The sequence below is a fragment of the Stegostoma tigrinum genome, chromosome 24 (assembly GCF_030684315.1).
Source record: "Stegostoma tigrinum isolate sSteTig4 chromosome 24, sSteTig4.hap1, whole genome shotgun sequence".
Taxonomy (NCBI): domain Eukaryota; kingdom Metazoa; phylum Chordata; class Chondrichthyes; order Orectolobiformes; family Stegostomatidae; genus Stegostoma; species Stegostoma tigrinum.
The window spans coordinates 45,050,986-45,076,716 of record NC_081377.1 but is presented as its reverse complement, the minus strand read 5'-3'; the positions used below and the strand labels follow the sequence as shown (position 1 = coordinate 45,076,716).

Below are 25,731 nucleotides of genomic sequence, written 5' to 3'. Positions count from 1 at the left end.
ATTTCTTCTCTCAGAGGATTGTGAGACTTTAGAACTCCTTGCCACAAAGTGCAGTCCTTGTGAATATTTAAGGCTAAGATAGAAAAATTCTTGATCAGTCATGGTATCAAAGATTATGGGGAAAAGGCAGGAAAGTGGATGTAAGGAATGTCAGATCAGCCATGATCCTATTGAATGGTGGAGCAGGCTCAGGACTCACTTAAAGAAACCGCTAACACCGCTGATATATTTCTGAAATGGATTCCATTAACTCCTCTTTCTTTTACTGACATTAAACCCTTCTAGATGCCTTTTTACTGTCCTGACCTTTCTAGAGACTACTTGACTCTACTGCTAACTGGTCTTAGTCTTTTTCTCCATTAATTATCTACTCATATCAAAAGAAACCTACACACTGACAGGCCTATTGGATGATTCTTTCTAACAGGAAAACTGTTTTTTGGCTCTGTTGCCCTGTCTCATGGGACAACTTGTTTTCCAAAATTACTGAACTATTGATCTGAAGGGCTTATTTTATAAAGGGCTTCATTTAATTCCATGTAAACAAACACATCTCCTGTGTTTTCCTGCATGTAACCACGAAGTGAATAATTTTGCCTCAATATTAAAAGTAAAAGTTTTATATCTGTTCAGAAAACAGACTGATGCCATGATGAGAGATCTTATTTACCTTTGATATGTGTCAGGAGGGAGAGACTGAAAGACCCTTTAGCATCTTCAGACTGGTGTAGGCTTTCTTGCAGGTTCCAATGGGCAATGATGTTTCTGGAATCTGATGGTCTTTTGTGGGAAAAGTCCGGCTTTTCAAAAACTTGAGCAGAACTGCTTTTAGATTGCAGCATCCCAGATAGCTGGGATTGATCTCCATTAAAGAGGGAAGGACAAGAAATCTTAATAGAACTGTTTAAAATCATCTACAAAGTGTGGAGCTGGATGAACACAGCAGGCCAACCAGCATCTTAGGAGCACAAAAGTTGAAGGGTCTAGGCCCGAAACATCAGCTTTTGTGCTCCAAGATGCTGCTTGGCCTGCTTGTTCATCTAGCTCCATACTTTGTTATCTTGGATTCTCCAGCATCTACAGTTCCCGTTATCTCTAAAATCATCTACATTTTGATTGTGGGACAGGGAGAAAGTATTTACATTGACAGGAAAGTGGATAACCAGGGGGTTTGCATGCAATTTATATAATTGGCCAAACAATACTGTGGATGTCCCTACAACCCAAGGACAGCACACTACCATCAAGGGTAATTAGGGGAGGGCCTAACCAGTGATACCCAATTCCCATGAATGGATAACAAATAAATCAGAGGGGAGATGAGAGGTACCTTTTTCAAAGTGAGTAGTTTTGATTGGGAATGCACATACTAAAAGGGTGGTGGAAACAGACCCAATAATAATTTTCAAAAGGGAATTGGATATACTTGAAAGCGAAAAAAAAAATTGCAGGGTTATGAGGAAAGAGCAGGGTGCACGACAATTGAGTTTCAACTTTTGAAGGGCTGGCTCACTTACAATGGGCTCAATGGTCTCCTTACATCTGCACCTTATCAAGGGAAGATCAGAAAAATATTAATGCAAAGACTGTACGATAATTGTGTTTTGAAAATGAAGTTTAAGTCCAACCCGAAGCACGCTGCACACTTCTGATAAATTTCAGGAAGAAATTCTTATTTTTAATGTTATCTAATTTATGCTTTAGTTCATAGAGTTACTGCACTCCACTGTTATTTTTTAATTAACAGGTTTGAACATGCAATTACACACTCCAGGGCAGTCAGGACATGATCTGGACCTTTTGGCCCAGAGACAGGGACATTACGACTCAGCGAATAGGCCCTTTTTGCACTCCATTTTACATGTAAACTATTGAAAATTTTGGCCATTTCAGAAAGTATTGGATTTGGCTCAAGTCTGCATTGCCATAGGGAAGTTTTCAGTTGAGCAGAATGGTTAGCAATTGTGAAGTATACTTTATCAAGGATACCCAAGTTAATATTTTCTCACACGTAAAAATACATATTTTCACATGATTCGAGACGCCCTTCTGCTTAAAATTAACTATTTCATAATAGATACATAAAAAGCTGATCTGAGTACAGTCTGAAATCAATTTAAATCTATCAATTATTTTCTACTTTATACACAATATACAAAATTAGAAACATTCATTTTAATTAATGTTGGGTGGTGAAACACAAGGCATTTCTAAATGCAAGTAAATGTGCTTCAAAAATGCACTACACTCAAGAGGACCTTTCTCTGACATCCACTTATACAACCCAAATCAACACAAAAACCAGTTTAAACTGGAGTGGATTTGTTAATATTATCATAGCTTGTGTATTTCCCTATCCTGCGACCTATTTTTATCCAAATTATATGCAGTAAAATTAAAAGTCAAAAGAAGCCAATAGAGTTTAGCCTTTAAATCTCAGTCTCACAGCAAACATCTGCTCAGATTATGATTGAAAATTCTTGCTCAGAACAGTTTGCCAGTGACCCAGCAACACTTAGTGTCACAAGTTGAACAGCAAGAGGTCTTCAGTGACCTCTGAGAAACTAAATGACTCTTTTGTGATTTAGGTTTTCACAGACACATCTCTGTCACCTCTGTGAGATATTTATTAAGATAGAAGCCTTTGTGAAAGAGCATGCATTACCGTTTCAGTCAGCTGTAGGGAAAGATATGAGTTCTAAATTCGACCACTGAGAGATTTCAGTGAAGTAAAGCATAGGGTGAATAATTATCTACCTTGAATACAGAATGTAGGGCTTTTCACAGGATGTGCTTCACACCACATGTGATGCACTTTGTAATTCATTGAATTTTTCATTGGAAAATGCGATGGGCACCTTCTCCACTTTATTCCGGAAGTATAGGTACAGAAGAAATTAGATTTGAACAATATTTAATTAGACTTTCCACTCCACACTGGGGTTATGCTTGTAGATAATAAGTTAACCAAAATGGTTTTTGCTATCATTCAGCTCAATCCAATCGGGGGGCATCACTGTTGTTTTGTCGTAGAAACTATTGCCTACATTTTGCTTTCACACCTCAATTTCTCAAATTTTATCCAAGGGTTAGGAGGAAATTAGAGAATTAAAACAAAAGAATTCTTTCTCTCACTCGTGACAATTCTGATGTTTAAAAATAAATTTTACAGTTAGCAGATTACAGATTTAAATTTTGCAGTTAATCTATCTTAATCCGTAACAAGAACAAAATTTTTCTCCTTTCTCTATTATGGATTTGAACATGAGCTTTCCAAAGGAATAACAGTTTATCCAGATGCTTTCCGCCTGTGCTTAGCTATGTAATATTTCACTAAATACTGTAAGGTTGTACAAGGGTCAAAGGTCAGTTAAAAGCGACAGAAACCTGTTATTGGATTGCCCCAGGAAGGTCAGCTGGTTCTGCACTGGCAACAGGCACAGGGCCGATAAAACACTGGGAACAGTCAGTGGGATGGAGTAATCCCACCTGTCTACACCTGCACAATCTTGTGCAGAAACAACGTCAGGAAACCTCAGTGCAACATGACGATGCAACCAGCTACCTGAAGTCTCCCAATTGAAGCATCTGGTGCGAACCAAATGAGACCAGAAGCTGATAAAATATTTCAATTATTGATCCCTCTGAAATCTTTACCAGTGTACAGAAGACACTGATTCAGAGGCCTTTAACAGTCACTGGATTTCCTGTTGTCGGCCACTGCTGTGTCCTGTGCGGTCTCTATCCCCAGAATTCTTCCACAGGGGAAGGTTTAGGTTTCAGGAAGTCACATGGAGCATGTCTTGAAAGGCTTAAACTCCAGACCTTCTTTAAAAAAAACTCTTATGAGGGAGAAAGGTATCCCCCCTCTCTCTATTTATTTCTGTGCCCCCTTCCCCTTCCCATTTCTGAAGAAGGGTCCAGCCCCGAAGCGTTAGCTTTCCTGCTCTTCTAACACTGCTTGGCCTGCTATGTTCATCCAGCTCTACACCTTGTTATCTCTTATGAGGGACTTCTGTTTAGCAGAAATCAAATAGGCAGGTCCATTTGGACATTCCCAACATTAGAAACAACTAGGAGGCTGGAAAAACACAGCAGGCCAGGCAGCATCTGGAGGAAAGGAGAAGTCAAATTTCAGATATTACCCTTCTTCAGCCCTGAAGTCCTAAAGAAGGGTTCTACGTGAAATGTTGACTTCTCCTTTCCTCCAGATGCTGCCTGGTCTGCTGTGTTCTTCCAGCCTTCTGTATGTTTACTTGGGATTCCAGCACCTGCAGTTTTTTTTTGCCCTTAACCATTACAAACAACTAGTTGATAATTCAAAGTGGCGCTGTTACATTCAGTCCATGTTCCAGGTTACAGCTCATGATGCCAATATCTCAGTTTGTGACTCTGAATGCAAAGTGAATGGAAGAAGTTATTATTTTTCTCTTTGGAGGCAGTGTAAAATTGGTTGAATTTGAGGTCAATTTCATTAATTGTGCATCTACTGATTCAGTTCAACAATTAATAAAAAAAATTATGACATCAAGCTATGATGACCATTACACTGCTTGCATTAATTGCCTTCATGTCATGTCAGAAAACAGAAATCTAAACAGATTCTAACTTAGAAGTCTCCGATTAGTTTGCCATTTATGAATCACATTTCACACCTGAAACCAGAAGACAACACTTCAGAATGGCCACATTTGCACTCTAAGCATGCAAGCATATGATCTGTGGGGTGTGGTGTTTGGAAGCGGGGTGGAATTAGTTGGCTTATACCAGGATCTTCATTCCCGAAATAAGACATTAGCACTTTGGTTCTGCAATTTATATTTGGTTAAGGCTATGCAGCTCCATGTCAAGGGATGTGACTATCATTTTTGCAGAACCTCCATGGCACGCTGTATTAGGAATGCCATGACACTTCCTTGTTATTGACATGAGGGCCTAGGAGTACCATTACTGACACACTGTTCTCATTTCAACATCAATCATTGGCTCATGTATCTGATCTATACATTGTAGTTGCTGGAGTCCTCGAGGTCTTCTTTCACAGGTCCAGGGGAGAGCGTTTACATTGTCAGAGAGCCTAGCTTGTGATTTTAAATAAACCTGTTGGACTATAACCTGGTGTTGTGTGACTTCTGATTCTGTTCACCCCAGTCGAACACCAGCAAGCACCTCCACATCCAGAGGGAGAAGCAGCAGGTTACAAATCCCCACTGCCCCATTGAAATGGAAGAGAGATATGAGGCCTTGCCTATATTGACATTGCTTTCATCTTCGACAGCTCTTGGAAACATAGTGCACACCCAAACTAAGGACATCCCAGAAAATCATTACCAATGATGGAGCAAGTTTTGTGTTCAGCAGAAATGGATAGTCATCCCATCCCAATGACCATTAAAGTTATTGCTGCCTCCAACTTCAAGAAACAACTGGAAGCCTGTGCGGCATCCCTGAATCCTTAGACTGCAAATACATCCAGGATGTCACTGATGCCACTTCCTTCAAATTAAACCTGTTCATATCCTTCCACTGTGTTGATTCAATTTGATATATTCATTATCACGTGTACCTAAGAAGAGTGACAAGGTTTGCTTGCAAGCAGTACAGGCAGGTCATAGTAAGTACGCTTAAACAGACGATAGGGTGCTTGGACAGAAAGAGGCATACAGGTTACAAGGGTCTAGGCCCAAAACGTCAGCTTTCCTGCTCCTCTGATGCTGCTTAGGCCTGCTGTGTTCATCCAGCTCTATACCTTGTCATCTCTACACTGCAGTTGAGGTGTGTGAAGCAAGATCAACATTATTTGAAATTAGACAGTCCATTCAACAGTCTAATAACGGCAGGGAAGAAGCTGTTCTTGAACCCGTTGCTGCATGTATTCAAGCTTCAGTACCTTCTATAAGCACTTCTGTCAGGCAGGAGAGTATTACTGAGGTGGGAGGAGGCTTGGCAACCTTTCTGCAGCAATGACAAGTGTAAATGGAGTCTATGGATGGGAGGTTGGCTTCCGTGATCGTCTGGGCTGTGTGCACAACCTTCCGCAGTTTCTAACAGGCCAATATGCACCTGGATAGTATGCTTTCTATGGTACATCGGTAAAGCTTGGGCATGCTGAATTTCCTAAGCTGCATGAGGAAGAAAAGGTGTTGTTGTGCCTTCTTGACTGTCACATCTACATGAATGGGAAGTCTAGGACAAGATGTCACTTATCATCACTCCAAGGAACTTGATGGTCTGAACCCTCTCAATCTCAGCTCCATTTATCTAGACAAGGGCTTGTTGTCCTCCTTTCTTTTTGAAGTCAATGATCAGTTTGTTTATTTTGCTGACATTGAGACAGAGTTAAGCCACTTGGGTAGTGGGAGGCTCTACCATCACTGCTTGTAACCAGAGAAAGAGCAGAGCATAATGTCCTATTTCTTCAGGTCATCCATTAAACATGTTGACACACACACGAATAAATAGAAAAATGAGGTCCATAGACTGGGAACAAGCGCCTTGTTTAAATGGCTGGTGTTGGCCTAGACAAGCACAGCCAAATAGAAGCACACAAAAGAGGTGCAGGTGTGGGCCATTTAGTCCTTCGGGTCTGCTTTACAATTCAAATACAGTCGTGGCTGATCGTGCAACTCAGTATCTTGTTTCAGCTTTCTCCACATACCTGTTGATCCCTTTAGATCTAAATGCTGTATCCAGCTCCTTCCTGAAATCGTACATCATTGGCCCTGAGAAGCCTCAGCACTCCCAGTGTTATAAAAGGGACTAAAAGCTCGCACCACAGTTGCCTGCGCATCTTTCCTGTGTGTTGAACCTCAATAAACATTTAAGAAATATTTAAATAAATTGAATCTCTCTCTAGAACACTACACATAATCTAGATAAACCACATTTCTTGTTTCATCTACTGCAGTAAACAGAACCAGAGCCCAAACATGAAAAGCCATCAAATTTTATATTTCAAATTTTACTCAGATCTAAGCAGGTTTAAGATACAGCATGGACATGCTTAAGAACTCATTTAATGCTTGTGAGAGAAAGACACTTTGTGAATACTTTGTAAAGGTATATACCCACTGTTTCACAGGAGAAAGGGTTTGTAGAATTGCTCAAAAATTAACCATGGGAAGTTTGTTTGGCTAGCACCATAGGTTGAAAGGATGACAGGATATGCAGGTTTACAAACATGAGAGGAGATAGGACCTTGCCCTTGCCGTTCACTTGAGCACTTGAGTGGCAGAAAAAAATAACAGTTTGATTAACAGGCTGTTGAGAAATAATCTGGTGATCCTTTAAAGACACCTGGCTCCACTTGAAAGAAAGGCTGGAAACCTGCTGTCAACACACCATCTATTTGAATGGCTGCATTGATTATTGCATGCCTGCTGGGGAAAGAACTACTTTGATCTAGGATGCTGAACCTAGCATTCAGTTGGAGTGGCAAATTCATTTCTGGTTTTGCCATATCCTTTATTTCTTATTTTCATCTGTACCTGAAAACGAGGGTATGGGGTCCACAAGTTCAAACTATTTCTAGTCCATCCACCAAAGACTACTAAAGATTCAAATAAGGACACTAAGATGTTGGACATATTTACAGTTTAATTTTAAATACTGCAAGTATTACTGATTACTTGCGATAACCCTTTCTTTTTTATTGATTAGTATTCCCAAGAGCTGTACTAAACTGTCTCATAATTATAGATCATCCTGTAACTCAAAGACTACCACCTCATCAGAACGCATTGTTAATGCTAAAACACTTTTCTTAATTTTAATTTTCAGCACTAACAATATCAACCAACAAGGCCATATCTTTGTATATCAGAATGATCTGGAATTAATGAGCACTTTTAAGAGAGTGAGGTTCATAAAGCACTTGACTTAGGCTAGTCAACTGATTGATGACTAAACCATCTGTGGTCCAGATTGGCTCAGAGCTAAGCTCCTTGGCCTGGAGAGTCAAATATCAGGCCACAGCAGAGGGGAGAGCAAGAATGAAGCTTTTTTCTGGAGTTGTTCAGAACAAATGGAGACTGCAGAATCAACATGGTGAAGAGAAAGCTGAAGTTTTACATGAAGTCCGACCACAATTGCAGCCCTTTACTGTCTTTATAATTCTGTATAATGGGACTTGTCTGCCTGCTGAAGTCAGCTTTACCATGTTCAAGACTAGTTGTAGAAATAGCCACTGATTAGAGGGCTCCTATTGATCCAGCAAAAAAACCAAAGAGATGGGGCTAGAGAAATAAAAGCCCATATAGCAAATATTTTAAACCCAAGCATTAATATGCATCAGGACTTTCTGCACAGTGCCCAATCTGCTGCTTTGCAGGAAACCCTGGCAAGATGTGTAACCTGGGTTTTTCCAAAACTAGCGAAAGCAATTGAGAAAATGCCCATGAAAAGTCCGAGCAATCAACCACTGCGCAACAAGTAATATTTCAAATTTCCCTCTTCCACCTGTCAGTTTTATTTTAACTATTATGTTGAATATTCACAAATAAATAAGAAGATTGATCTTATTTAAAAATTTATATTATACTGGTTAATACAATGGAAATGATCAGATTATAATTGTAGCTCCCATACCTTAGTTTTACTGCCCTCTAGTGGTTACCTTCCTTATCACTCAGATGCATCAAGAATGATAAAGGAATGATCAAAGGCTTTTGAACAGATGAACTGATGAAGGGTCTAGGCCCGAAACGTCAGCTTTTGTGCTCCTGAGATGCTGCTTGGCCTGCTGTGTTCATCCAGCCCCACACTTTGTTATCTTGGATTCTCCAGCATCTGCAGTTCCCATTATCTCAGAACAGAACATTGCCTAGTTATGTGGTACACGATGGTTAAATATTCCCAGACAAGAAGAGGATAAATGTTCTTATCACAGAGTAAACATCTTTCACTTTGCCAAAAGTAAAATTTATCAAAATCTTTAACTCCTGACTCACTGCCTAGCCCTTTGCCGTTTTTACACGAAAATAAGCCAGTGTCTTCAACCCAGTTTTCACTTGGCAGCAATGACATTCCTGAACCTTTGGCCCAAGCTGCTTTGGCCCCACACCTCATTCTTTTCCTCACAAAGCAAATGGATGCTAAAATAACCATAACCCTGTTTTCCTTTCCAAGGAAGAGTCACTGGACCTGAAATGTTAACTTTGATTTCTCTCCACAGGTGCTGCCAGACCTGTTGCGATTTTCCAGCAATTTCTGCTTTTGTTTCAGATTTCCAACATTTGCTGTTCAGTCATTTTTTTTGTCTGCTTTTCTTCTTTTGGGCTGTGCTCAAGTCAAAGATTAAAGCAGGTCCTTTGCTGTCTGTGCAGCCAAGGATTCCATCATATGTTTATTCAGTAAATGAGGGCTTGGTCTACCATACATTGAACTGATATCTATAATAAACATTAGAAGGAATTATTCAAATCTGCAATCATTAAGTATCAATTACAGCCACAGTGTTACAGTTTGTAGAAGAATAAAGAATTTAAAAATTGATTGAAAGAGTAAAGTGCAATGACATTGGACATAAACTCTCGTAATGCATGCTTAAAGTTGTCCTGGGTTACTGACTACTGATGTACTGAACTTGATAAACTGACTTAAGTGAAGAATTCTGAGAGTTTTTTTTCCCTCGTGTGTTATTTGTCAAATCAAACATACATAATCAGTAATAAATAAGAATGAAGTACAGTTTCACAGGGCTTTTTCCTGGGTTGCATAATATTAATAAAATTATTGCAAAATTAAAATGTAAGTGCATCTCTAAATACAGCTACATTTGTTCTTTATTTACATTTATATATATTTGAATGTATGAACAAGCATAGACGCAATGGCAGCAGGCTGAGTATTGTGACAGAGCTGATGAACTGCAATTTACAGACAACATTTATGGACACCACCAATAAGTGACACAGAGCAAAAGATGAAAGTTGGACCCAACCAATGTAGTTCTGCAGTGATAACAGGAACTGCAGATGCTGGAGAATCCAAGATAATAAAATGTGAGGCTGGATGAACACAGCAGGCCCAGCAGCATCTCAGGAGCACAAAAGCTGATGTTTCAGGCCTAGACCCTTCATCAGAGAGGGGGATGGGGTGAGGGTTCTGGAATAAATAGGGAGAGAGGGGGAGGCGGACCGAAGATGGAGAGAAAAGAAGATAGGTGGAGAGGAGAGTATAGGTGGGGAGGTAGGGAGGGGATAGGTCAGTCCAGGGAAGACAGACAGGTCAAGGAGGTGGGATGAGGTTAGTAGGTAGGAGATGGAGGTGCGGCTTGGGGTGGGAGGAAGGGATGGGTGAGAGAAAGAACAGGTTAGGGAGGCAGAGACAGGTTGGACTGGTTTTGGGATGCAGTGGGTGGAGGGGAAGAGCTGGGCTGGTTGTGTGGTGCAGTGGGGGGAGGGGACGAACTGGGCTGGTTTTGGGATGCGGTGGGGGAAGGGGAGATTTTGAAGCTGGTGAAGTCCACATTGATACCATTGGGCTGCAGGGTTCCCAAGCGGAATATGAGTTGCTGTTCCTGCAACCTTCGGGTGGCATCATTGTAGCACTGCAGGAGACCCATGATTGACATGTCATCTAAAGAATGGGAGGGGGAGTGGAAATGGTTTGCCACTGGGAGGTGCAGTTGTTTATTGCGAACCGAGCGGAGGTGTTCTGCAAAGCGGTCCCCAAGCCTCCGTTTGGTTTCCCCAATGTAGAGGAAGCCACACCGGGTACAGTGGATGCAGTATACCACATTGGCAGATGTGCAGGTGAATCTCTGCTTAATGTGGAAAGTTATCTTGGGGCCTGGGATAGGGGTGAGGGAGGAGGTGTGGGGGCAAGTGTAGCATTTCCTGCGGTTGCAGGGGAAGGTGCCGGGTATGGTGGGGTTGGAGGGCAGTGTGGAGCGAACAAGGGAGTCACGGAGAGAGTGGTCTCTCCGGAAAGCAGACAGGGGTGTGGATGGAAAAATGTCTTGGGTGGTGGGGTCGGATTGTAGATGGCGGAAGTGTCGGAGGATGATGCGTTGTATCCGGAGGTTGGTGGGGTGGTGTGTGAGAATGAGGGGGATCCTCTTTGGACGGTTGTGGCGGGGGCGGGGGTGTGAGGGATGTGTTGCAGGAAATGCGGGAGACGCGGTCAAGGGCGTTCTTGACCACTGTGGGGTGAACGTTGCGGACCTTGAAGAACTTGGACATCTGGGATGTGCGGGAGTGGAATGCCTCATCGTGGTAGCAGATGCGGCGGAGGTGGAGGAATTGGGAATAGGGGATGGAATTTTTGCAGGAGGATGGGTGGGAGGAGCTGTATTCTAGGTAGCTATGGGAGTCGTTGGGCTTGAAATGGACATCAATTACAAGCTGGTTGCCTGAGATGGAGACTGAGAGATCCAGGAAGGTGAGGGATGTGGAAATGGCCCAGGTGAACTGAAGGTTGGGGTGGAAGGTGTTGGTGAAGTGGATGAACTGTTCGAGCTCCTCTGGGGAGCAAGAGGCAGCGCCGATACAGTCATCAATGTAACGGAGTAAGAGGTGGGGTTTGGGGCCTGTGTAGGTGCGGAAGAGGAACTGTTCCACGTAACCTACAAAGAGGCAGGCATAGCTGGGGCCCATGCGGGTGCCCATGGCCACCTCCTTAGTCTGTAGGAAGTGGGAGGAATCGAAAGAGAAGTTGTTGAGGGTGACGACGAGTTCGACTAGGCGGATGAGGGTGTCGGTGGAGGGGGACTGGTCGGGCCTGCGGGACAGGAAGAAGCGGAGGGCCTTGAGGCCATCTGCATGCGGAATGCAGGTGTATAGGGACTGGACGTCCGTGGTGAAAATGAGGTGTTGGGGGCCAGGGAATTGGAAGTCCTGGAGGAGGTAGAGGGCATGGGTGGTGTCACGGACGTAGGTGGGGAGTTCCTGGACCAAAGGGGAGAAAATGGAGTCCAGATAGGTGGAGATGAGTTCAGTGGGGCAGGAGCAGGCTGAGACGATGGGTCGACCAGGGCAGGCAGGTTTGTGGATTTCAATGTAGTGCTGCCACTGATATGTTTATACCTCCTAACCCTTGAAAGGAAAACTGGCTCATAACGTTTTCAGCTGCATTTGCTTTGTGCTAAAGATTGTTGTTCTATCATTTTCACAGACCCTAAATAACTATATTGTTATAAAGCAGAGCTTGACCCCATGCCCCCCGTGTGTTTTTGTTTTAGTTATCAAAGAGGAGCGCCTCGCCCTATAATCTGTAAACAAAAAGGAGTGTGAAAAGTGGTATAGCTTGCCTTTTAGCAACTTGTAGTGATTAAATAAACCTGACACCCACTTTTCCCATCAACAAGTTAAAATTTATTTATCTAACTCTGAACAAATTAACTAAATTATTACAAATCGAATAAAACCCCTCTAACTAACTATTCCCAAATAAAATAAGATTCTACTAATATGCTATTCCAATAAATAGAAGTTCCACTTATGTAAAAGAAAATAGAATTTAGTGTCTCTCGAAATGGTTACATGTCTTCCGGAATGTTCTGTGCCTTCTCCGTTGAACGTTCTGTCAGGAACACTTTCTCTGTCAAATGCTCTGTAAGGAATATTAACTAGTTGTGCAGTAAGTACCTTCGATATAGATGATGCTTTCTCTAAAGCATAGAGAAGACTGTGAGACCCAGCAATTCTTTCTTGAGAGCTGACAGCTGTTAACTCTGGCAGATGGTAATTTGCTCTGAGATAATGGGAACTGCAGATGCTGGAGAATCCAAGATAATAAAGTGTGAAGCAGGATGAACACAGCAGGCCAAGCAGCATCTCAGGAGCACAAAAGCTGGCGTTTCGGGCCTGGATCCTTCATCGGAGAGGGGGATGGGGTGATGGTTCTGGAATAAATAGGGAGAGAGGGGGAGGCGGACAGAAGATGGAGAGAAGAGTATAGGTGGGGAGGTAGGTAAGGGATAGGTCAGTCCAGGAGGTGGGATGAGGTTAGTAGGTAGGAAATGGAGGTGCAGCTTGGGGTGGGAGGAAGGGAGGGGAGAGAGGAAGAACAGGTTAGGGAGGCAGAGACAGGCTGGGCTGGTTTTGGGATGCAGTGGGTGGAGGGGAAGAGCTGGGCTGGTTGTGTGGTGCAGTGGGGGGAGGGGACGAACTGGGCTGGTTTTGGGATGCGGTGGGGGAAGGGGAGATTTTGAAGCTGGTGAAGTCCACATTGATACCATTGGGCTGCAGGGTTCCCAAGCGGAATATGAGTTGCTGTTCCTGCAACCTTCCATTCTTTAGATGACATGTCCATCATGGGCCTCCTGAAGTGCCACAATGATGCCACCCGAAGGTTGCAGGAACTGCAACTCATATTCCGCTTGGGAACCCTGCAGCCCAATGGTATCAATGTGGACTTTACCAGCTTCAAAATCTCCCCTTCCCCCACCGCATCCCAATACCAGCCCAGGTCGTCCCCTCCCCCCACTGCATCAGACAACCAGCCCAGCTCATCCCCTCCACCCACTGCATCCCAAAACCAGCCCAGCCTGTCTCTGTCTCCCTAGCCTGTTCTTCCTCTCACCCATCCCTTCCTCCCACCCCAAGCCGCACCTCCATTTCCTACCTACTAACCTCATCCCACCTCCTTGACCTGTCCGTCTTCCCTGGACTGACCTATCCCCGGCCTACCTCCCCACCTGTACTCTACTCTCCACCTTCGGTCCGCCTCCCCCTCGCTCCCTATTTATTCCAGTTCCCTCTCCCCATCCCCCTCTCTGATGAAGGGTCTAGGCCCGAAACGTCAGCTTTCGTGCTCCTGAGATGCTGCTTGGCCTGCTGTGTTCATCCAGCTTCACACTTTATTATCTTGGTAATTTTCTCTCCTGCCTTTGCCTAAATGCCCCTTCTTTTATGGCCTTGATGACATATCAATATTTCTTACGATAGGATTGTTCCTATGTTGTTAAAAACATCAGATTTAAATTTAATTGCTTTTTGGTATCTAAGTTCCTGGTTCAAATTGATTGGCTAAATTTGAGCTTTGTTTCGACAGCAAAACAAAGCTGCTGTTTGGTCTGCTAACTGTATGGTCTTTTCATACAAATGTTTCAATTTGAGTGCTCTCTGTACTTACAGACCTTCAAGTTGCCCACAGACATTTTTATTAAATCTCTAAGCATATTAAAAGCACATCAGCTTTTATAGGGAGCATACAATGCTTTCCCCTTAGGATTTTACAAACACCAGATTCTAACTTCCGCATCCCAGACCACAAGCACACTAGCCAACTTCGCAACAATATTAACAGCTGCTTGGAGTCCTGCCCTCAATGAATTATCACTTATAAAACAGTAACTTTCTACATGGTAACAGCCAGGAGTGGCAATATTAAGAGTCGAACAAGAACAGTTTGAGGAATCGATCCAGCTCCCTGCTTTCAGAGATAAGTAACTCTGATTGAACATTAAATGGAGTGTTTCCCTTCAGGAAATACCATAAACAGGGATTGATTCCCACAGAATGAATGTGCTGGGAACAAACACTTCAAACATTTTAAGTGTAAATGATTGTTCAGTTGCATCACCAACTGCAAAATTTATGGGCTGGTGAATCAGGTAACAAATGTTACAGCTGTGATCCAAGCGTAAGTTTCATTTTTATTGTTTTAAAAAATGATGACTTATGATAAAACTTTGATATATTTAAAAAATGATCTTAAAACTTAAAATTACTATATATTTGCACTAAATTTGATGAACTTTCAGACTGCGGTGTAAAGTGCACAATTCAGAAATAATTCTGTAATGTTACAAATTTATAACAGATTGCATAAAAAAACTATCAGACAGTATTTTAAAGTGAATGAACATATTACATCACAAAAGTGCACATTTTGGTAGATGGTCATTTTGACGGAAAAGTCCAGGAAACATTCAGGCTCTATTTATTTCTTAAGAATGTAGAGACTTAAGCACAATAAGAGAAAATGCAAAAAGACAATTCAAATGATCAGCAGATACTTCCTTTTCCCACTAGAGTCAAATAGCTAAAGCACATCCCAACAAATTGATGAAGGATGGAACTGATTAGCAGCATCTTGCTGGATGCCAACATTATCAAGAGTTGCACTGTCCACTAGCCAGGACGCCAGCCACAAGTAAATAAACGGCATATTAAATATGAAAGGTTTACTACTTTCTGAAATAAATTATGGCCAAAAGCTGAACAGAAGTATGGCAGGACCTTATCCTGGAACATACAAACTGCAATATTGCTTCAAAGAATGCATTATGTTAAGTGTTAGCATTCTTTTAACCTCATATTCTCTATAAACAGTTTCCACCAGGTTCCACTTCACTGCATTTACCACATACAGATTTAATCTGTGATATCATTTCTCTTATATTTAGGTAACTTCCAATGATGAACTTCTCCATGACTTGTTTGGATCAGCTTCTTGTGGTTCTGCCAATTCTGAAACCACATATTCATTCTGGAGTTCTCAATCGTTGCTTCAGTATCAAATACTGTCAAAATAAATTAGGTCACCACAGTGAAAGGATAAATCTCTTTCTCTCGCGCAAAGTACACACAATCAATTTCTTATAAGATTGCACCAGGAAGATGGGCTATTTCTAAAATATAGCATACTGATTCAATACATTCCTTCAATACATACTAACTCAATACTTACATTTTTACGACTAGCAATGGCCTGTTGCAGCCACAAGAGTTCCATTGCGAGGCTGCTTCTGTACTTCTGTATCCCTTCTAGTGTTGTTGGCATTTCCTTCTTTTGCAATTTGCACAATGATTCTGCAAATTTAGAAATGAACATTTGGGAGCATGTAGTTTTTCACCACTTCATTCTTCTATTTTATTACAGTTCAGTGTTAAAATGGAAAGGAGTGTTTTTATTCCAAAATTATACCCACTTAAAAAAAATTTCATAATTTTTTTAAAAAAATCAAAAATCAAAACAAGTGTTATTGCATGTGAGATAGGCACATTGTTTGAACAGTTTTTTAGTAGTGCAAGTAATCAGGTCCAAATAGGAACACTTTCAAACATAAATACATGCGGAAGACAGCAGAAATATTTTAAGGTTTTCTATAGAAAGCAACCGCTTCCTATCGTAGCATCTAATGTATCTGTGAATAATTCCAGAACTTCAAGACCCATAATCAGACCAAAAGGTCAATGTTAATTATCTGCAGAACTTACTATTTCAGAACATTCCGTGATCATTAGTGCATTACAGAAAAAAACAAGTTTAATTACCCTTCGGGGTAGAACTCAATGGATCTTGTGCATTACCTGTACTGAGAACAATGGTTGAATCCTCCAGTACTGTACTATTCCAAACAGATGTTACATCAGTAAAGTTCAGTGTAGTATCAGATTCTTTTCTCTCATCACCACTTGCAGGGGATGCTTTTTCCATTTCTAAAGGTTGAATAACACCTTCAATTTTATTGGATGCTTGTCCCCATGTCGTTGGAGCTCCAGTCAAAATTCCAGGAACATCCAGGTGCTCAGCCAATGCAGGAAAATTTCCTTTGATTGAGGAGATTCCGATTTCACAATCATCCTTTTCTGGTTCATTGCCCTCAAATTGTCCACAAATTCCACCTTTTTCACCTTCAGGGCAAAGCGTTTCACATGCTGTCCTCTCAATGACACTGCTCATGCCTTTTCTTCTTGCATTCTGTCAAAGTAGTAAAAAGAATTCCTATAACACCAAATTCTAGACTTAATCCTTGTAGAAAAGAAAGCTTAATTGTTGCTAATGCTTGAAGCCAGGATCCTTCAATTTAGTTTAGCCAGGAAACGATGCCGACTGAAGTCTCCACATAAATAAATGTGTACATGTATGTTATGTGCTCTTTATAGAAGTTAGGCCACTGCAGGTAGGCACTTTCAATACTGCTAACACTCAGTAAGGCTTTTCTGCTGTTCTATCAAATCTACACATTCTAGGCTTCTAGCTTAAGACTTTCCAAATGAAACAATAAAAAAATGATTTTAGCCAGTGATCTTTACTGTATCATCAAAATTCTTGAAAAACAATACCTCAATATCCATATCACTTTTATCTTACAAACAGGAATCAAGTTATTGTACTTGTTGTAGCACCTCTGGATTGGATTGCACACCAAGACAACATCTTACTGTACCTGGTACACCTCAAATCCCAAAATTGCTAGAAATACTCAGCAGCTGTGGGACAGATGTGGGGTCAGTGTTTCAGGTCTGTGAAATTTCTTCAGAACTGAGAACCATGTGAAATGTAACGAGAAGATATTGTTCATTTTTATTCAAAGGTTAGGCTGTTTCAGTGGTTTGGAGGAACAATAAACATTAGGGACTTTCTGAGTCTTTCATGGCTTGGGAGCATGATTGGCAAGGCCAACATTTATTTATGATTTATGATTTGATGTTGCTATTTGTAATTTACAGTGGAAAAGCAGTAAAATACAGTGAAAAGCTTTTCCACAGTCACCACGATGCGGCGCTATTTTGAATGCTTTAAGAATAAGTTTAAAAATTGAAAGGTATATCTTCAAGACAATTGATCAGTCCTGAGCCAGCTCATCAACGACGCCTACACCGCCATTCCTCCTTCACTGCCTCGCTACCATCTACACTGGATCCAACCAATATCGAGGCTGCCATTCTTCACGCACTATCTTTCACTGCTGGGCTGATTTTCCTCTTGCCAATGTCTGATCACATGCATCAGAGCTGCCAACGTCAGAATCATATGTCCTGCCGCTGGGCCCACCTCGATGATATTTTTGTGATGTCCTTCCACCACTACTTCATCAGTGACAGCACCAGACCAAACCCAATCATGAAGTCGCTCATCCTCAGGTTCCATCTTTCACCACTTGGCTTACCTCACCGTACATAATTGTTATGTAGCAGCTTCCGACTTTTTAAAAAACATTCACTGTTGAGATGTGGGCATTGCTGGCTTTCCCTAGTTGCCCTTGATGTGGTGATAGTGAGCTGCCTTCTTGAACTGCTACAGTCTGCCTGCTGTGGGTTGACCCACAATGTCCCTAGGGAGGGAATTCCAGGTTTTTGACGCAATGACAGTGAAGGAAGAGTGTTATATTTCCAAGTCAGGATGGTGAGTGGCTTGGAGGGGAACTTAAGGATGGTGGTGTTCCCAGGTATTTGCTGCCCTTGTTCTTCTAGATGGAAGTGGTCATTGAGGATCTTTGGTGAATTTCAGCAGTGCATCTTCTAGATAGTATACTCTGCTGCTCTGGAACATCAGTGGTGGAGGAAGCAGATGTTTGTGGTGTAGTGCCAATCAAATGAGCTGCTTTGTCCTGGATGGTGTTGAGCTTCGAGTGTTGTTGCAGCTGCACTTTATCCAGGCATGTGGGGAATATTCCAACATGACTTGTGCCTTCTAGATGGGGGACAGAGGGGAATCAAGAGGTGAGTTACTTGCCACAGTATTTCTAGCCTCTGACCTGCTCTTGCATTTCAATGCCAGGTCCTATATTTGCCCCGGAAAAATAAACAGCGGCCCACTCGCCGCCACCACGGGTGCATACTGACACAATCGAGTCCGTGCTGGGATTCCTCACCGGTAAGTAAAGGGATGTAACTAAGTAAAGAAAAACAACAAACACGAGAACACAAAGAAAGGTAGTCAGAGCAGATGAGCTCCTGCACAAGAGCCCTCCTCTGCTGCCATCTTGATGATGTGAGGAGGCAATTCCTGACCATTTTATGACTGTTCCTTATTGTCCTTCAGAAGGTGGTGATGAGCCACTTTCTTGAAGTGCTGTAGTCCATGTGATGGAAGAACATAACCATGCCGTTGGGGTCAGAGTTCCAGGATTTTAACCTAGTGACAATGAAAGAATGGTGATATATTCCAAGTCAGGGTGGTGCATGATGTGGAGAGGAACTTACTAATGGTGGTGTTCCCATATGCACTTTATCTTGTTCACCTAAATTGTAAAAGGTTGCAGGTTTGGAAGGTGCTGTCAAAAGGGACCATGGCAAGTTATAGCAATGAATATGGTAGCTGCTACATACACTGCCACTTTGCACAGATATTGGAAGCAGTAAGTGCCTAACGCAGTGGATGAAATGCAAATCAAGTCAGTTATTTTGTCCTGGTTGAGTTCAAGTTTAAACAAACGTTGTTGGAGCTGCACACATCCAGGCAAGTGGACAGCATTTCACCACACTCTTGATTTGTAACTTTTTGGTGATTGACTAGCATCAAAGAAACAGTAGGTGAGTTACTAGCTGCTGATTTCCCAGCTGCTGACTCACTTTTGTAAACATTGTTTCTTTAGCTGGTCTAGATAAGTTTCTGGCCAACAGGAATTCTCCAGGTATTGATGGTAGGGGATTCAGTGGTGGTTATGCCATTGATTGTGACTGGAAGGTATTTAGAAACTCTGTTGGAGATTTCAAATCAGTGTGCTTCATAATGTTGGTCCAGGATCTGACTGAGATTGACAGAGCAACCCCAAAAATGAAAAATGGAAAACCTCTAAAATACGCCTGTGCTAAAGGAAACCACATATGGTCTGAAGTTAAAACAACAGCACGTGGCAAAGCCAAGTTGCTTAGTCTTGTGCAAGGATAAATTAGATTCAAACAAATATTTTTCTTTATAGACTTAAAGGAAAACTGTTCTCAGGAGAACAGTAGATAGGGATTGCTTACAGCTCAAAGAAACAGAAGAAGGTCTGAAAAGCATTCAGTCAAATGGGGGATTGAAAGAGACTGAAGTAGTTAGCTGTAAAGCTCTCAAGATTCTTTCCAGCTACATCAGAACAGAAGGAGGACATAACACAAAAAATTATGCTGTTCAGGATATCCCAAAGCAAACCACACACTCTGAACTTTTCTTTATTGGTAAGCCTTGTTGTAATTCAATGGAGGCAAGAGTCAACTTGAGCATAACAAGAGAAACAAACAGCAACGAAATAACAAACTGGAGACAGCATGATGATGATTAAGGAATAAATATGACTCAAGATACTCAATGAAATAATTTGCTGCTGTTACAACTACGGTGAGTGGCTGAGTGAGAGTGGGGTAGAAGGAAAGAAAGAGAGGTAGAATTTGGAAAGACTTCCTAAGTGATCGCCGCAAGAACACAGAGGTATTGAGGTTTAAGTTCTATGCTGCTCCAATGTGGATGCTGGGCAGATATCTGATTATTTCAAAGCTGCATCATTTTTCTGTTAAACTACAGGCTTGTGCCACTTATCAAGGCTATCTTATATAAGGTATATACTGAGTAACTTCATTCAAAGATTAAGTGCTGTGTGGGGCTTGGATCAGATTGCTGAATTGGCTGTGAAAAGGCTATGGCTTCAGCATTTATATTTCTGAAGAGTGTTATCTGTAAAATGCAAAAGATTGGCTTTGTTTCTTAAAATTTGTATCAGATGTTGTGATAGGCAAGGTACTCAAAAAGATAGCCATACATACAGAAATTAACACACTCGCTATCCAGTGAAAGGTACCTGCTCCTTAAATTTAGGCCTTGGTAACACCTTGCCATCCCACTCCAACAAGAGCACATCTCCCTCGATTTCTTTTACAATATTTTCATAGTCTTGGCGTAAACGCTGGAAACTTTTTCTCACCAAATAACCTCTAACACAAGCCTAGAAAGGGGACAGAGTGGAGAAAATAAATGCATGTAACAGCAAGAATTATATGTCAAAGAGTTTTTTTCTAAAATAAACAAAAGCCCCAGCCACTGTACTGGTAGAAATATGTAAAGAACTTGTCACTTGCACTGAACATTGACCATTTACCAATAAGTTAAAGGAAAATGATTGCAAGACTTTTAAAATAACAGTCAGCTCTGTTGACTAATTTTTCACAACAGATGTGCTTAACAAAAATGTTGACAATTCAATAAATATTGACTTTTATGAAAAAATATTACTTTTTAAGCAAGTAGCTCCTATATCATAGAATTATAGAATCACTACAGTATGGAATCAGGCCATTCGGCCCAATAAGTCCACAATACCCCAACAGCAACCCACGCAGACCTATTCATCTACCCCTGTACTTTAGAAGTCTAATAACAGTGGCAAAAAAGCTATTCTTGAATCTGTGGGGAAAAATGTTTAACCTTTTGTATCTTTTGCCTGATGGAAGAGGTTGGAAGAGAAGTGTGGATGGAAGGTTGGCTTGTGTGATGGACTGGACTGTGTTCACAACACTGTTTCTCTCAGTCCTGGGCAGAACAGTGGCTGTACCAAGCTGTGATACATCCACTTAGAATGTTTACATGGTGTATCTGTAAAAGTTGGTAAGGGTCAAATGTATAGCACGGAAACAGATCCTATATCCTAAATTAATCTAGTCCCATTTGCCAGCATTTGGCCCAAATTCCTCTTAAACCCTTCCTATTCATATACACATCCAGGTATCATTTAAATGTTGTAATTGTACCACCCTCTACCCCTTCCTTTGGCAGTTCATTCCATACTCCTTAAGGACATACTGAATTTCCTTAGCCTCCTGAGGAAGAGGAAGGGTCATTGTGCATTCTTGACTACGGTATCAACATGGGTGGTCTAGGACAAATTGTTAGCGATCATCACTCCTAGAAACTTGACACTCTCGAGCAACTCCACCTCAGCAACATTGGTGTAGGCAGGGACATGCCCTCCTCCTTGCTTTTGAAATCGACGATCAGATCTTTAGCTTTGCTGATGTCGATGGACAGATTATCTTTACACCATGCCACCAAGCACTCTATCTCTCTCCTGTATTCTATCTTGTCATTGCTTGATATTTGGCCTACAGCAGTAGTGTGGTCAGCGAACTTATAGATGGAGTTCAGACAAAATTTGGCCCCAAGGTCATGTGTACAGGAAGTACAGTAAGGGGCTGAGTACGCAGCCTTGAGGGGACCAGCGTTGAGGATTGTCTTAAAGGAGGTGCTGTTGCCTATCCACGCTGACATCCTCTGTGGGTCAGGAAGTCAAGGATCCAGTTGCAGAGGGCAGGGCAGAGACCTAGGTCTCAGCGTTTGGAGATTAGGTTCAAATTATAGTGTTGAAGGCAGAGCTGTAGTCAATAGGTAGAAGCCTGACATAGGTATCCTTAGCAATGCTTGGTCAAATTCTGTCTTTATGTCAAGGGTTGTCAATCTCACCTCAGCTTTGTACTTCAGCTCTTTTGTCCTTGTTTGAACGATGGTTTTAATGAGATCTGCAGCTGAATAGCCCGGACAGACTCCAAACTGAAACAGTGAACAGATTTTGTTGAGTAAATGTCTTTGATAGCATTGTTGAGAACACCTACCTTCGCTCACTATTGATCAAGAGTAGACTGTAAGTGGCTGTGTTTAATTTGACTTGCTTTTTGGGCACATGCAATCTTCCACACTGTCAGGTTGATGCCAATACTGTACTGGAACAACGTGGCTAAGAGCACAGGTCTTCAGCTGGAATACTGTCAGGGCTCATAGTTTTGGCAATATCTAGTCTCTTCAGTCACTACTTTATATCATATAATGATCATCTTTAATAGCAGAGCAGATTCAAAGGGCCATACGGACAAATGTGTTTATGAACATTAAAACAGACTTAATTGTGCATTGTTCATTATTTCATTGGCAACCACAACATCTAATGTACATCCTTTACTGCTCTAGAACTTGATTGACCATTTCAGATGACAGTTAAGAATTAACCATACTGCTGTGGGTCTGGAGTCACGTGTAGGCCAGACAGATAAGGCTGGCAGATTTTCATCACTGAGATTTTTTTGTTTTAAAATGTCAACGAATGCTCATTTCAACATCTCCTAGGTTTCAATTTCAGAATTGTTAACTAAATTTATATTCCACCAACTGTCATGACAAAATTTGAATCTATAACCCTGGGAATTAGCTCAGACCTGAGTTACCAATTCAGTGATATTATCTCTACAGTCTCCAGGAAAAGACAGCATTTACTTCATAGAACAGTACTGCACACAAACACAGCCTTTGATCCATCACATCTGTGCCATCCATGACACCATTCTAAACTAATCCCAACTTCAGTTCCCATTCTACACAAAGCTCTATGCCTTTTTAAACCTGTGCCCATGGCACTGGAACCCAGTGAAAACAACTGGCCTGATGGAGTTCCCAGTTGTGCACGCAAATCCTGTGCAGACTAGCTGGTGGGAGTATTTGCTGACATTTTTAACCTCTCCTTTGTATGATCTGTGGTTCCCATCTGCTTCAAGAAGACCACTATCATCCAGACACCAAAGAAAAATCAAGCAGCATGTCTTAATGACTACCAACTGGTGGCTTTGATAGCCATCATTATGAATTGCTTCAAGGGGTGAGAAATGGCACACATAACTCCAGCCTCCCAGATTACTTTGATATACTACAGTTCACTTACTGCTGCAACAGTCCACAGCATCTCCCATCTCCCTTGACCCTACACTGGAACATCTGGATAACAAGGACACCTAAGTCATACCCCAACTCCACTTTCAACATCATATTTCTAGCCAAGTTCATCTTCAAACTCTGAGACTCTTAGGACTCTGTACCTCCCTCTGCAAAAGGATCCTCAACTCTCTGATTCACTGACTATAATCAATAAGGGCAGACGACAACACCTCCTTCACAATAATCCTCAACATTGGTGCCCTGCAAGGCTGTGTAATCAGAGCCTTACTATTCTCCTTATACACTCAAGGCTGCGCAGCCAAATTCTGCTTGAAATCTATTAACAAGTTTGCTAATGACGCTATCATAGTGAGTCAGATCTTAAACAAGAAAGAGAGAGCTTAGTGGCATGGTGTAAACACAACAATCTATCCCTCAATGTCAGCAAAATTAAGGAGCTGGTCATTGACTTCAAGATGCAAAGTGGAGTATACAACCCTGTCTGTATCAGTAGTGCTGAGGTGAGGATGGTCAAGAGCTTCAACTTCCAAGGAGTGAATATAACCATCAATCTGTCCTGGTCCATCCATGTCGATGCTACAGTCAAGAAAGCACATAAACACCCCTACTTCCTCAGAAGGCTAAAGAAATTTGCACGTCCATTGTAATTCTTACCAATTTTTATAGATGCACCAAAAGAATGCATCCTATCCAAATATATCACAGCATAGCATGGTAACTGCTCTAACCAAGACTACAAAAAAATTACAGAATTGTGAATGCAGCCCAGTTCATCAAGGAACTAGCCTGCTGTCCATTGACTCTGCCTGTACTTCCCACTGTCTCAGGAAGGTAGCCAACATAATCAAAAATCTATCCCACCCTGGTTATACTTTCTTCCACCCACTTCCGTCAAGCAGAAGATAGAAGTTTGAAAACATGTACCAAAAGATTCAAGAACGGCTTCTTTTTTCTTGCTTTTTGGCAGATTTTTACGTGGACATTTCATATATCAAAGTTGATATTTCTCTGCACCTTCTCTGTAGCATTCACTTCTGTTATCTCGATGTACTTATGTAAGATATGATTTGCCTGTATCGCATGCAAAACAATACTTTCACTGTCTCTCAATACATGTAACAATGATAAAATTAAATCAAATATTAAAAGATTAAGCAAGCAAAACTACTCCAACATTGAGTGAGTCAGATATATAGAGTTTTGTAGCATGGAAAAAGGCCCTTCAACTCATCTCGTCCAAGCCAGTCATCAAAACCTATCTACTCTAGTCCCATTTTTCAGTAGAATAGTAGAACAATAGAATAGAAGAATCCTTGCAGTGTGGAAGCAGGCCCTTTGGCCCAACAAGTCCACACCGAACCTCAGGGCATCCCACCTAGATCCATCCCCTTATAACCCACCAAATCTACACCTCCCTGAACACTACGGACAATTTAGCACGGCCAATCTACCTAACCTGCACATCTTTGGACTGTGGGAGGAAACTGGAGGAAACCCATGCAGATACGGGGAGAACGTGCAAACTCCACACAAACAGTTGCCCAAGGCTGGAATCAAACCCAGGTCCCTGGCGCTGTGAGGAGTACTTGGCCTGAGGCCTTATTTGTTACAGCACTTCAAGCAATCATTTAAATGCTTAAATTTTGTGATGACTCTTGTCTCTATCACCATTTTAAACAGTGAATTTCAATGATTCTATCCCTCTCATCTATGATTTTTCAAAAATCTTCCTAAGTGCCCCCAAATCACTTACCTCTTAATTTAAATCTATGCCCTCTGGTCATTGATCCCTCCACAAAGGGGAAATGTTTTGACCTATTTATTCTGTCTCTACGCCTCAAGATTTCATACATTTCAATCAGTTCCCACACTTCAACCTTCAATGCTCTGAGAATAACAGCCCCAGCCTGTTCAGCCCCCCTTCAGAGAAGAATGGCTCCAATCCAGGCAACTTCCTGGTGAACCTCCTCTACATCCTTTCCAGTAAGATCACATCCATTCTCTGTTCAAACATTGAACTGTGACAAGCCTAAAAGAGGGAGGGGGTTCACAAAATCCAGTCTTCGAAATGCACTGAGTTGTTACCATGGTAACCACCTGGCTTCAATGATAAAACAAGTTTTCAATATTCGACAATCGACAGCATTCAGACTTTCTGGCATTAAGAGTCCTCGTGTATCTCACTGAAGGGACAAATGACTCCACTGAAGCTGAAAGGTCACACGCTATACTCACCTGAAGAAGACACAAACCGTCGCTCTTCTCGCCCACCGCCATCTTGCTAAGGGCAGGAGGTGACCTCATCGTTGATGACGGACAGTCTGTTCAGCCAATCGGGTGCCGCTCAGTGAGTCCATCCGG

The 25,731-nt window shown here is 41.8% G+C and overlaps 1 protein-coding gene across 4 annotated transcripts in view; it reads right to left on the bottom strand.

The window, feature by feature from the left end:
- The window catches only part of iqcc (IQ motif containing C), a 61,650-nt gene extending 35,926 nt beyond the window's left edge, over nt 1-25,724 (bottom strand). The window contains exons 1-6 of one of the 4 annotated variants that reach the window (XM_048558025.2): nt 25,606-25,696; nt 22,111-22,197; nt 20,456-20,599; nt 16,260-16,650; nt 15,637-15,758; nt 13,821-15,469 (exon numbers count right to left, since the gene is read on the bottom strand). In XM_048558025.2, the coding sequence (XP_048413982.2) occupies nt 15,431-15,469; nt 15,637-15,758; nt 16,260-16,650; nt 20,456-20,599; nt 22,111-22,197; nt 25,606-25,674 (852 nt within the window). In that variant the 5' untranslated portion in view covers nt 25,675-25,696 and the 3' untranslated portion in view covers nt 13,821-15,430. Of the gene's footprint in view, nt 1-13,820; nt 15,470-15,636; nt 15,759-16,259; nt 16,651-20,455; nt 20,600-22,110; nt 22,198-25,605 lie in introns of those variants that run through there. The other 3 variants (XM_059654414.1, XM_059654415.1, XM_059654416.1) reach the window with 3 other exon arrangements.
- Nucleotides 25,725-25,731: the final 7 nt, after the last annotated feature.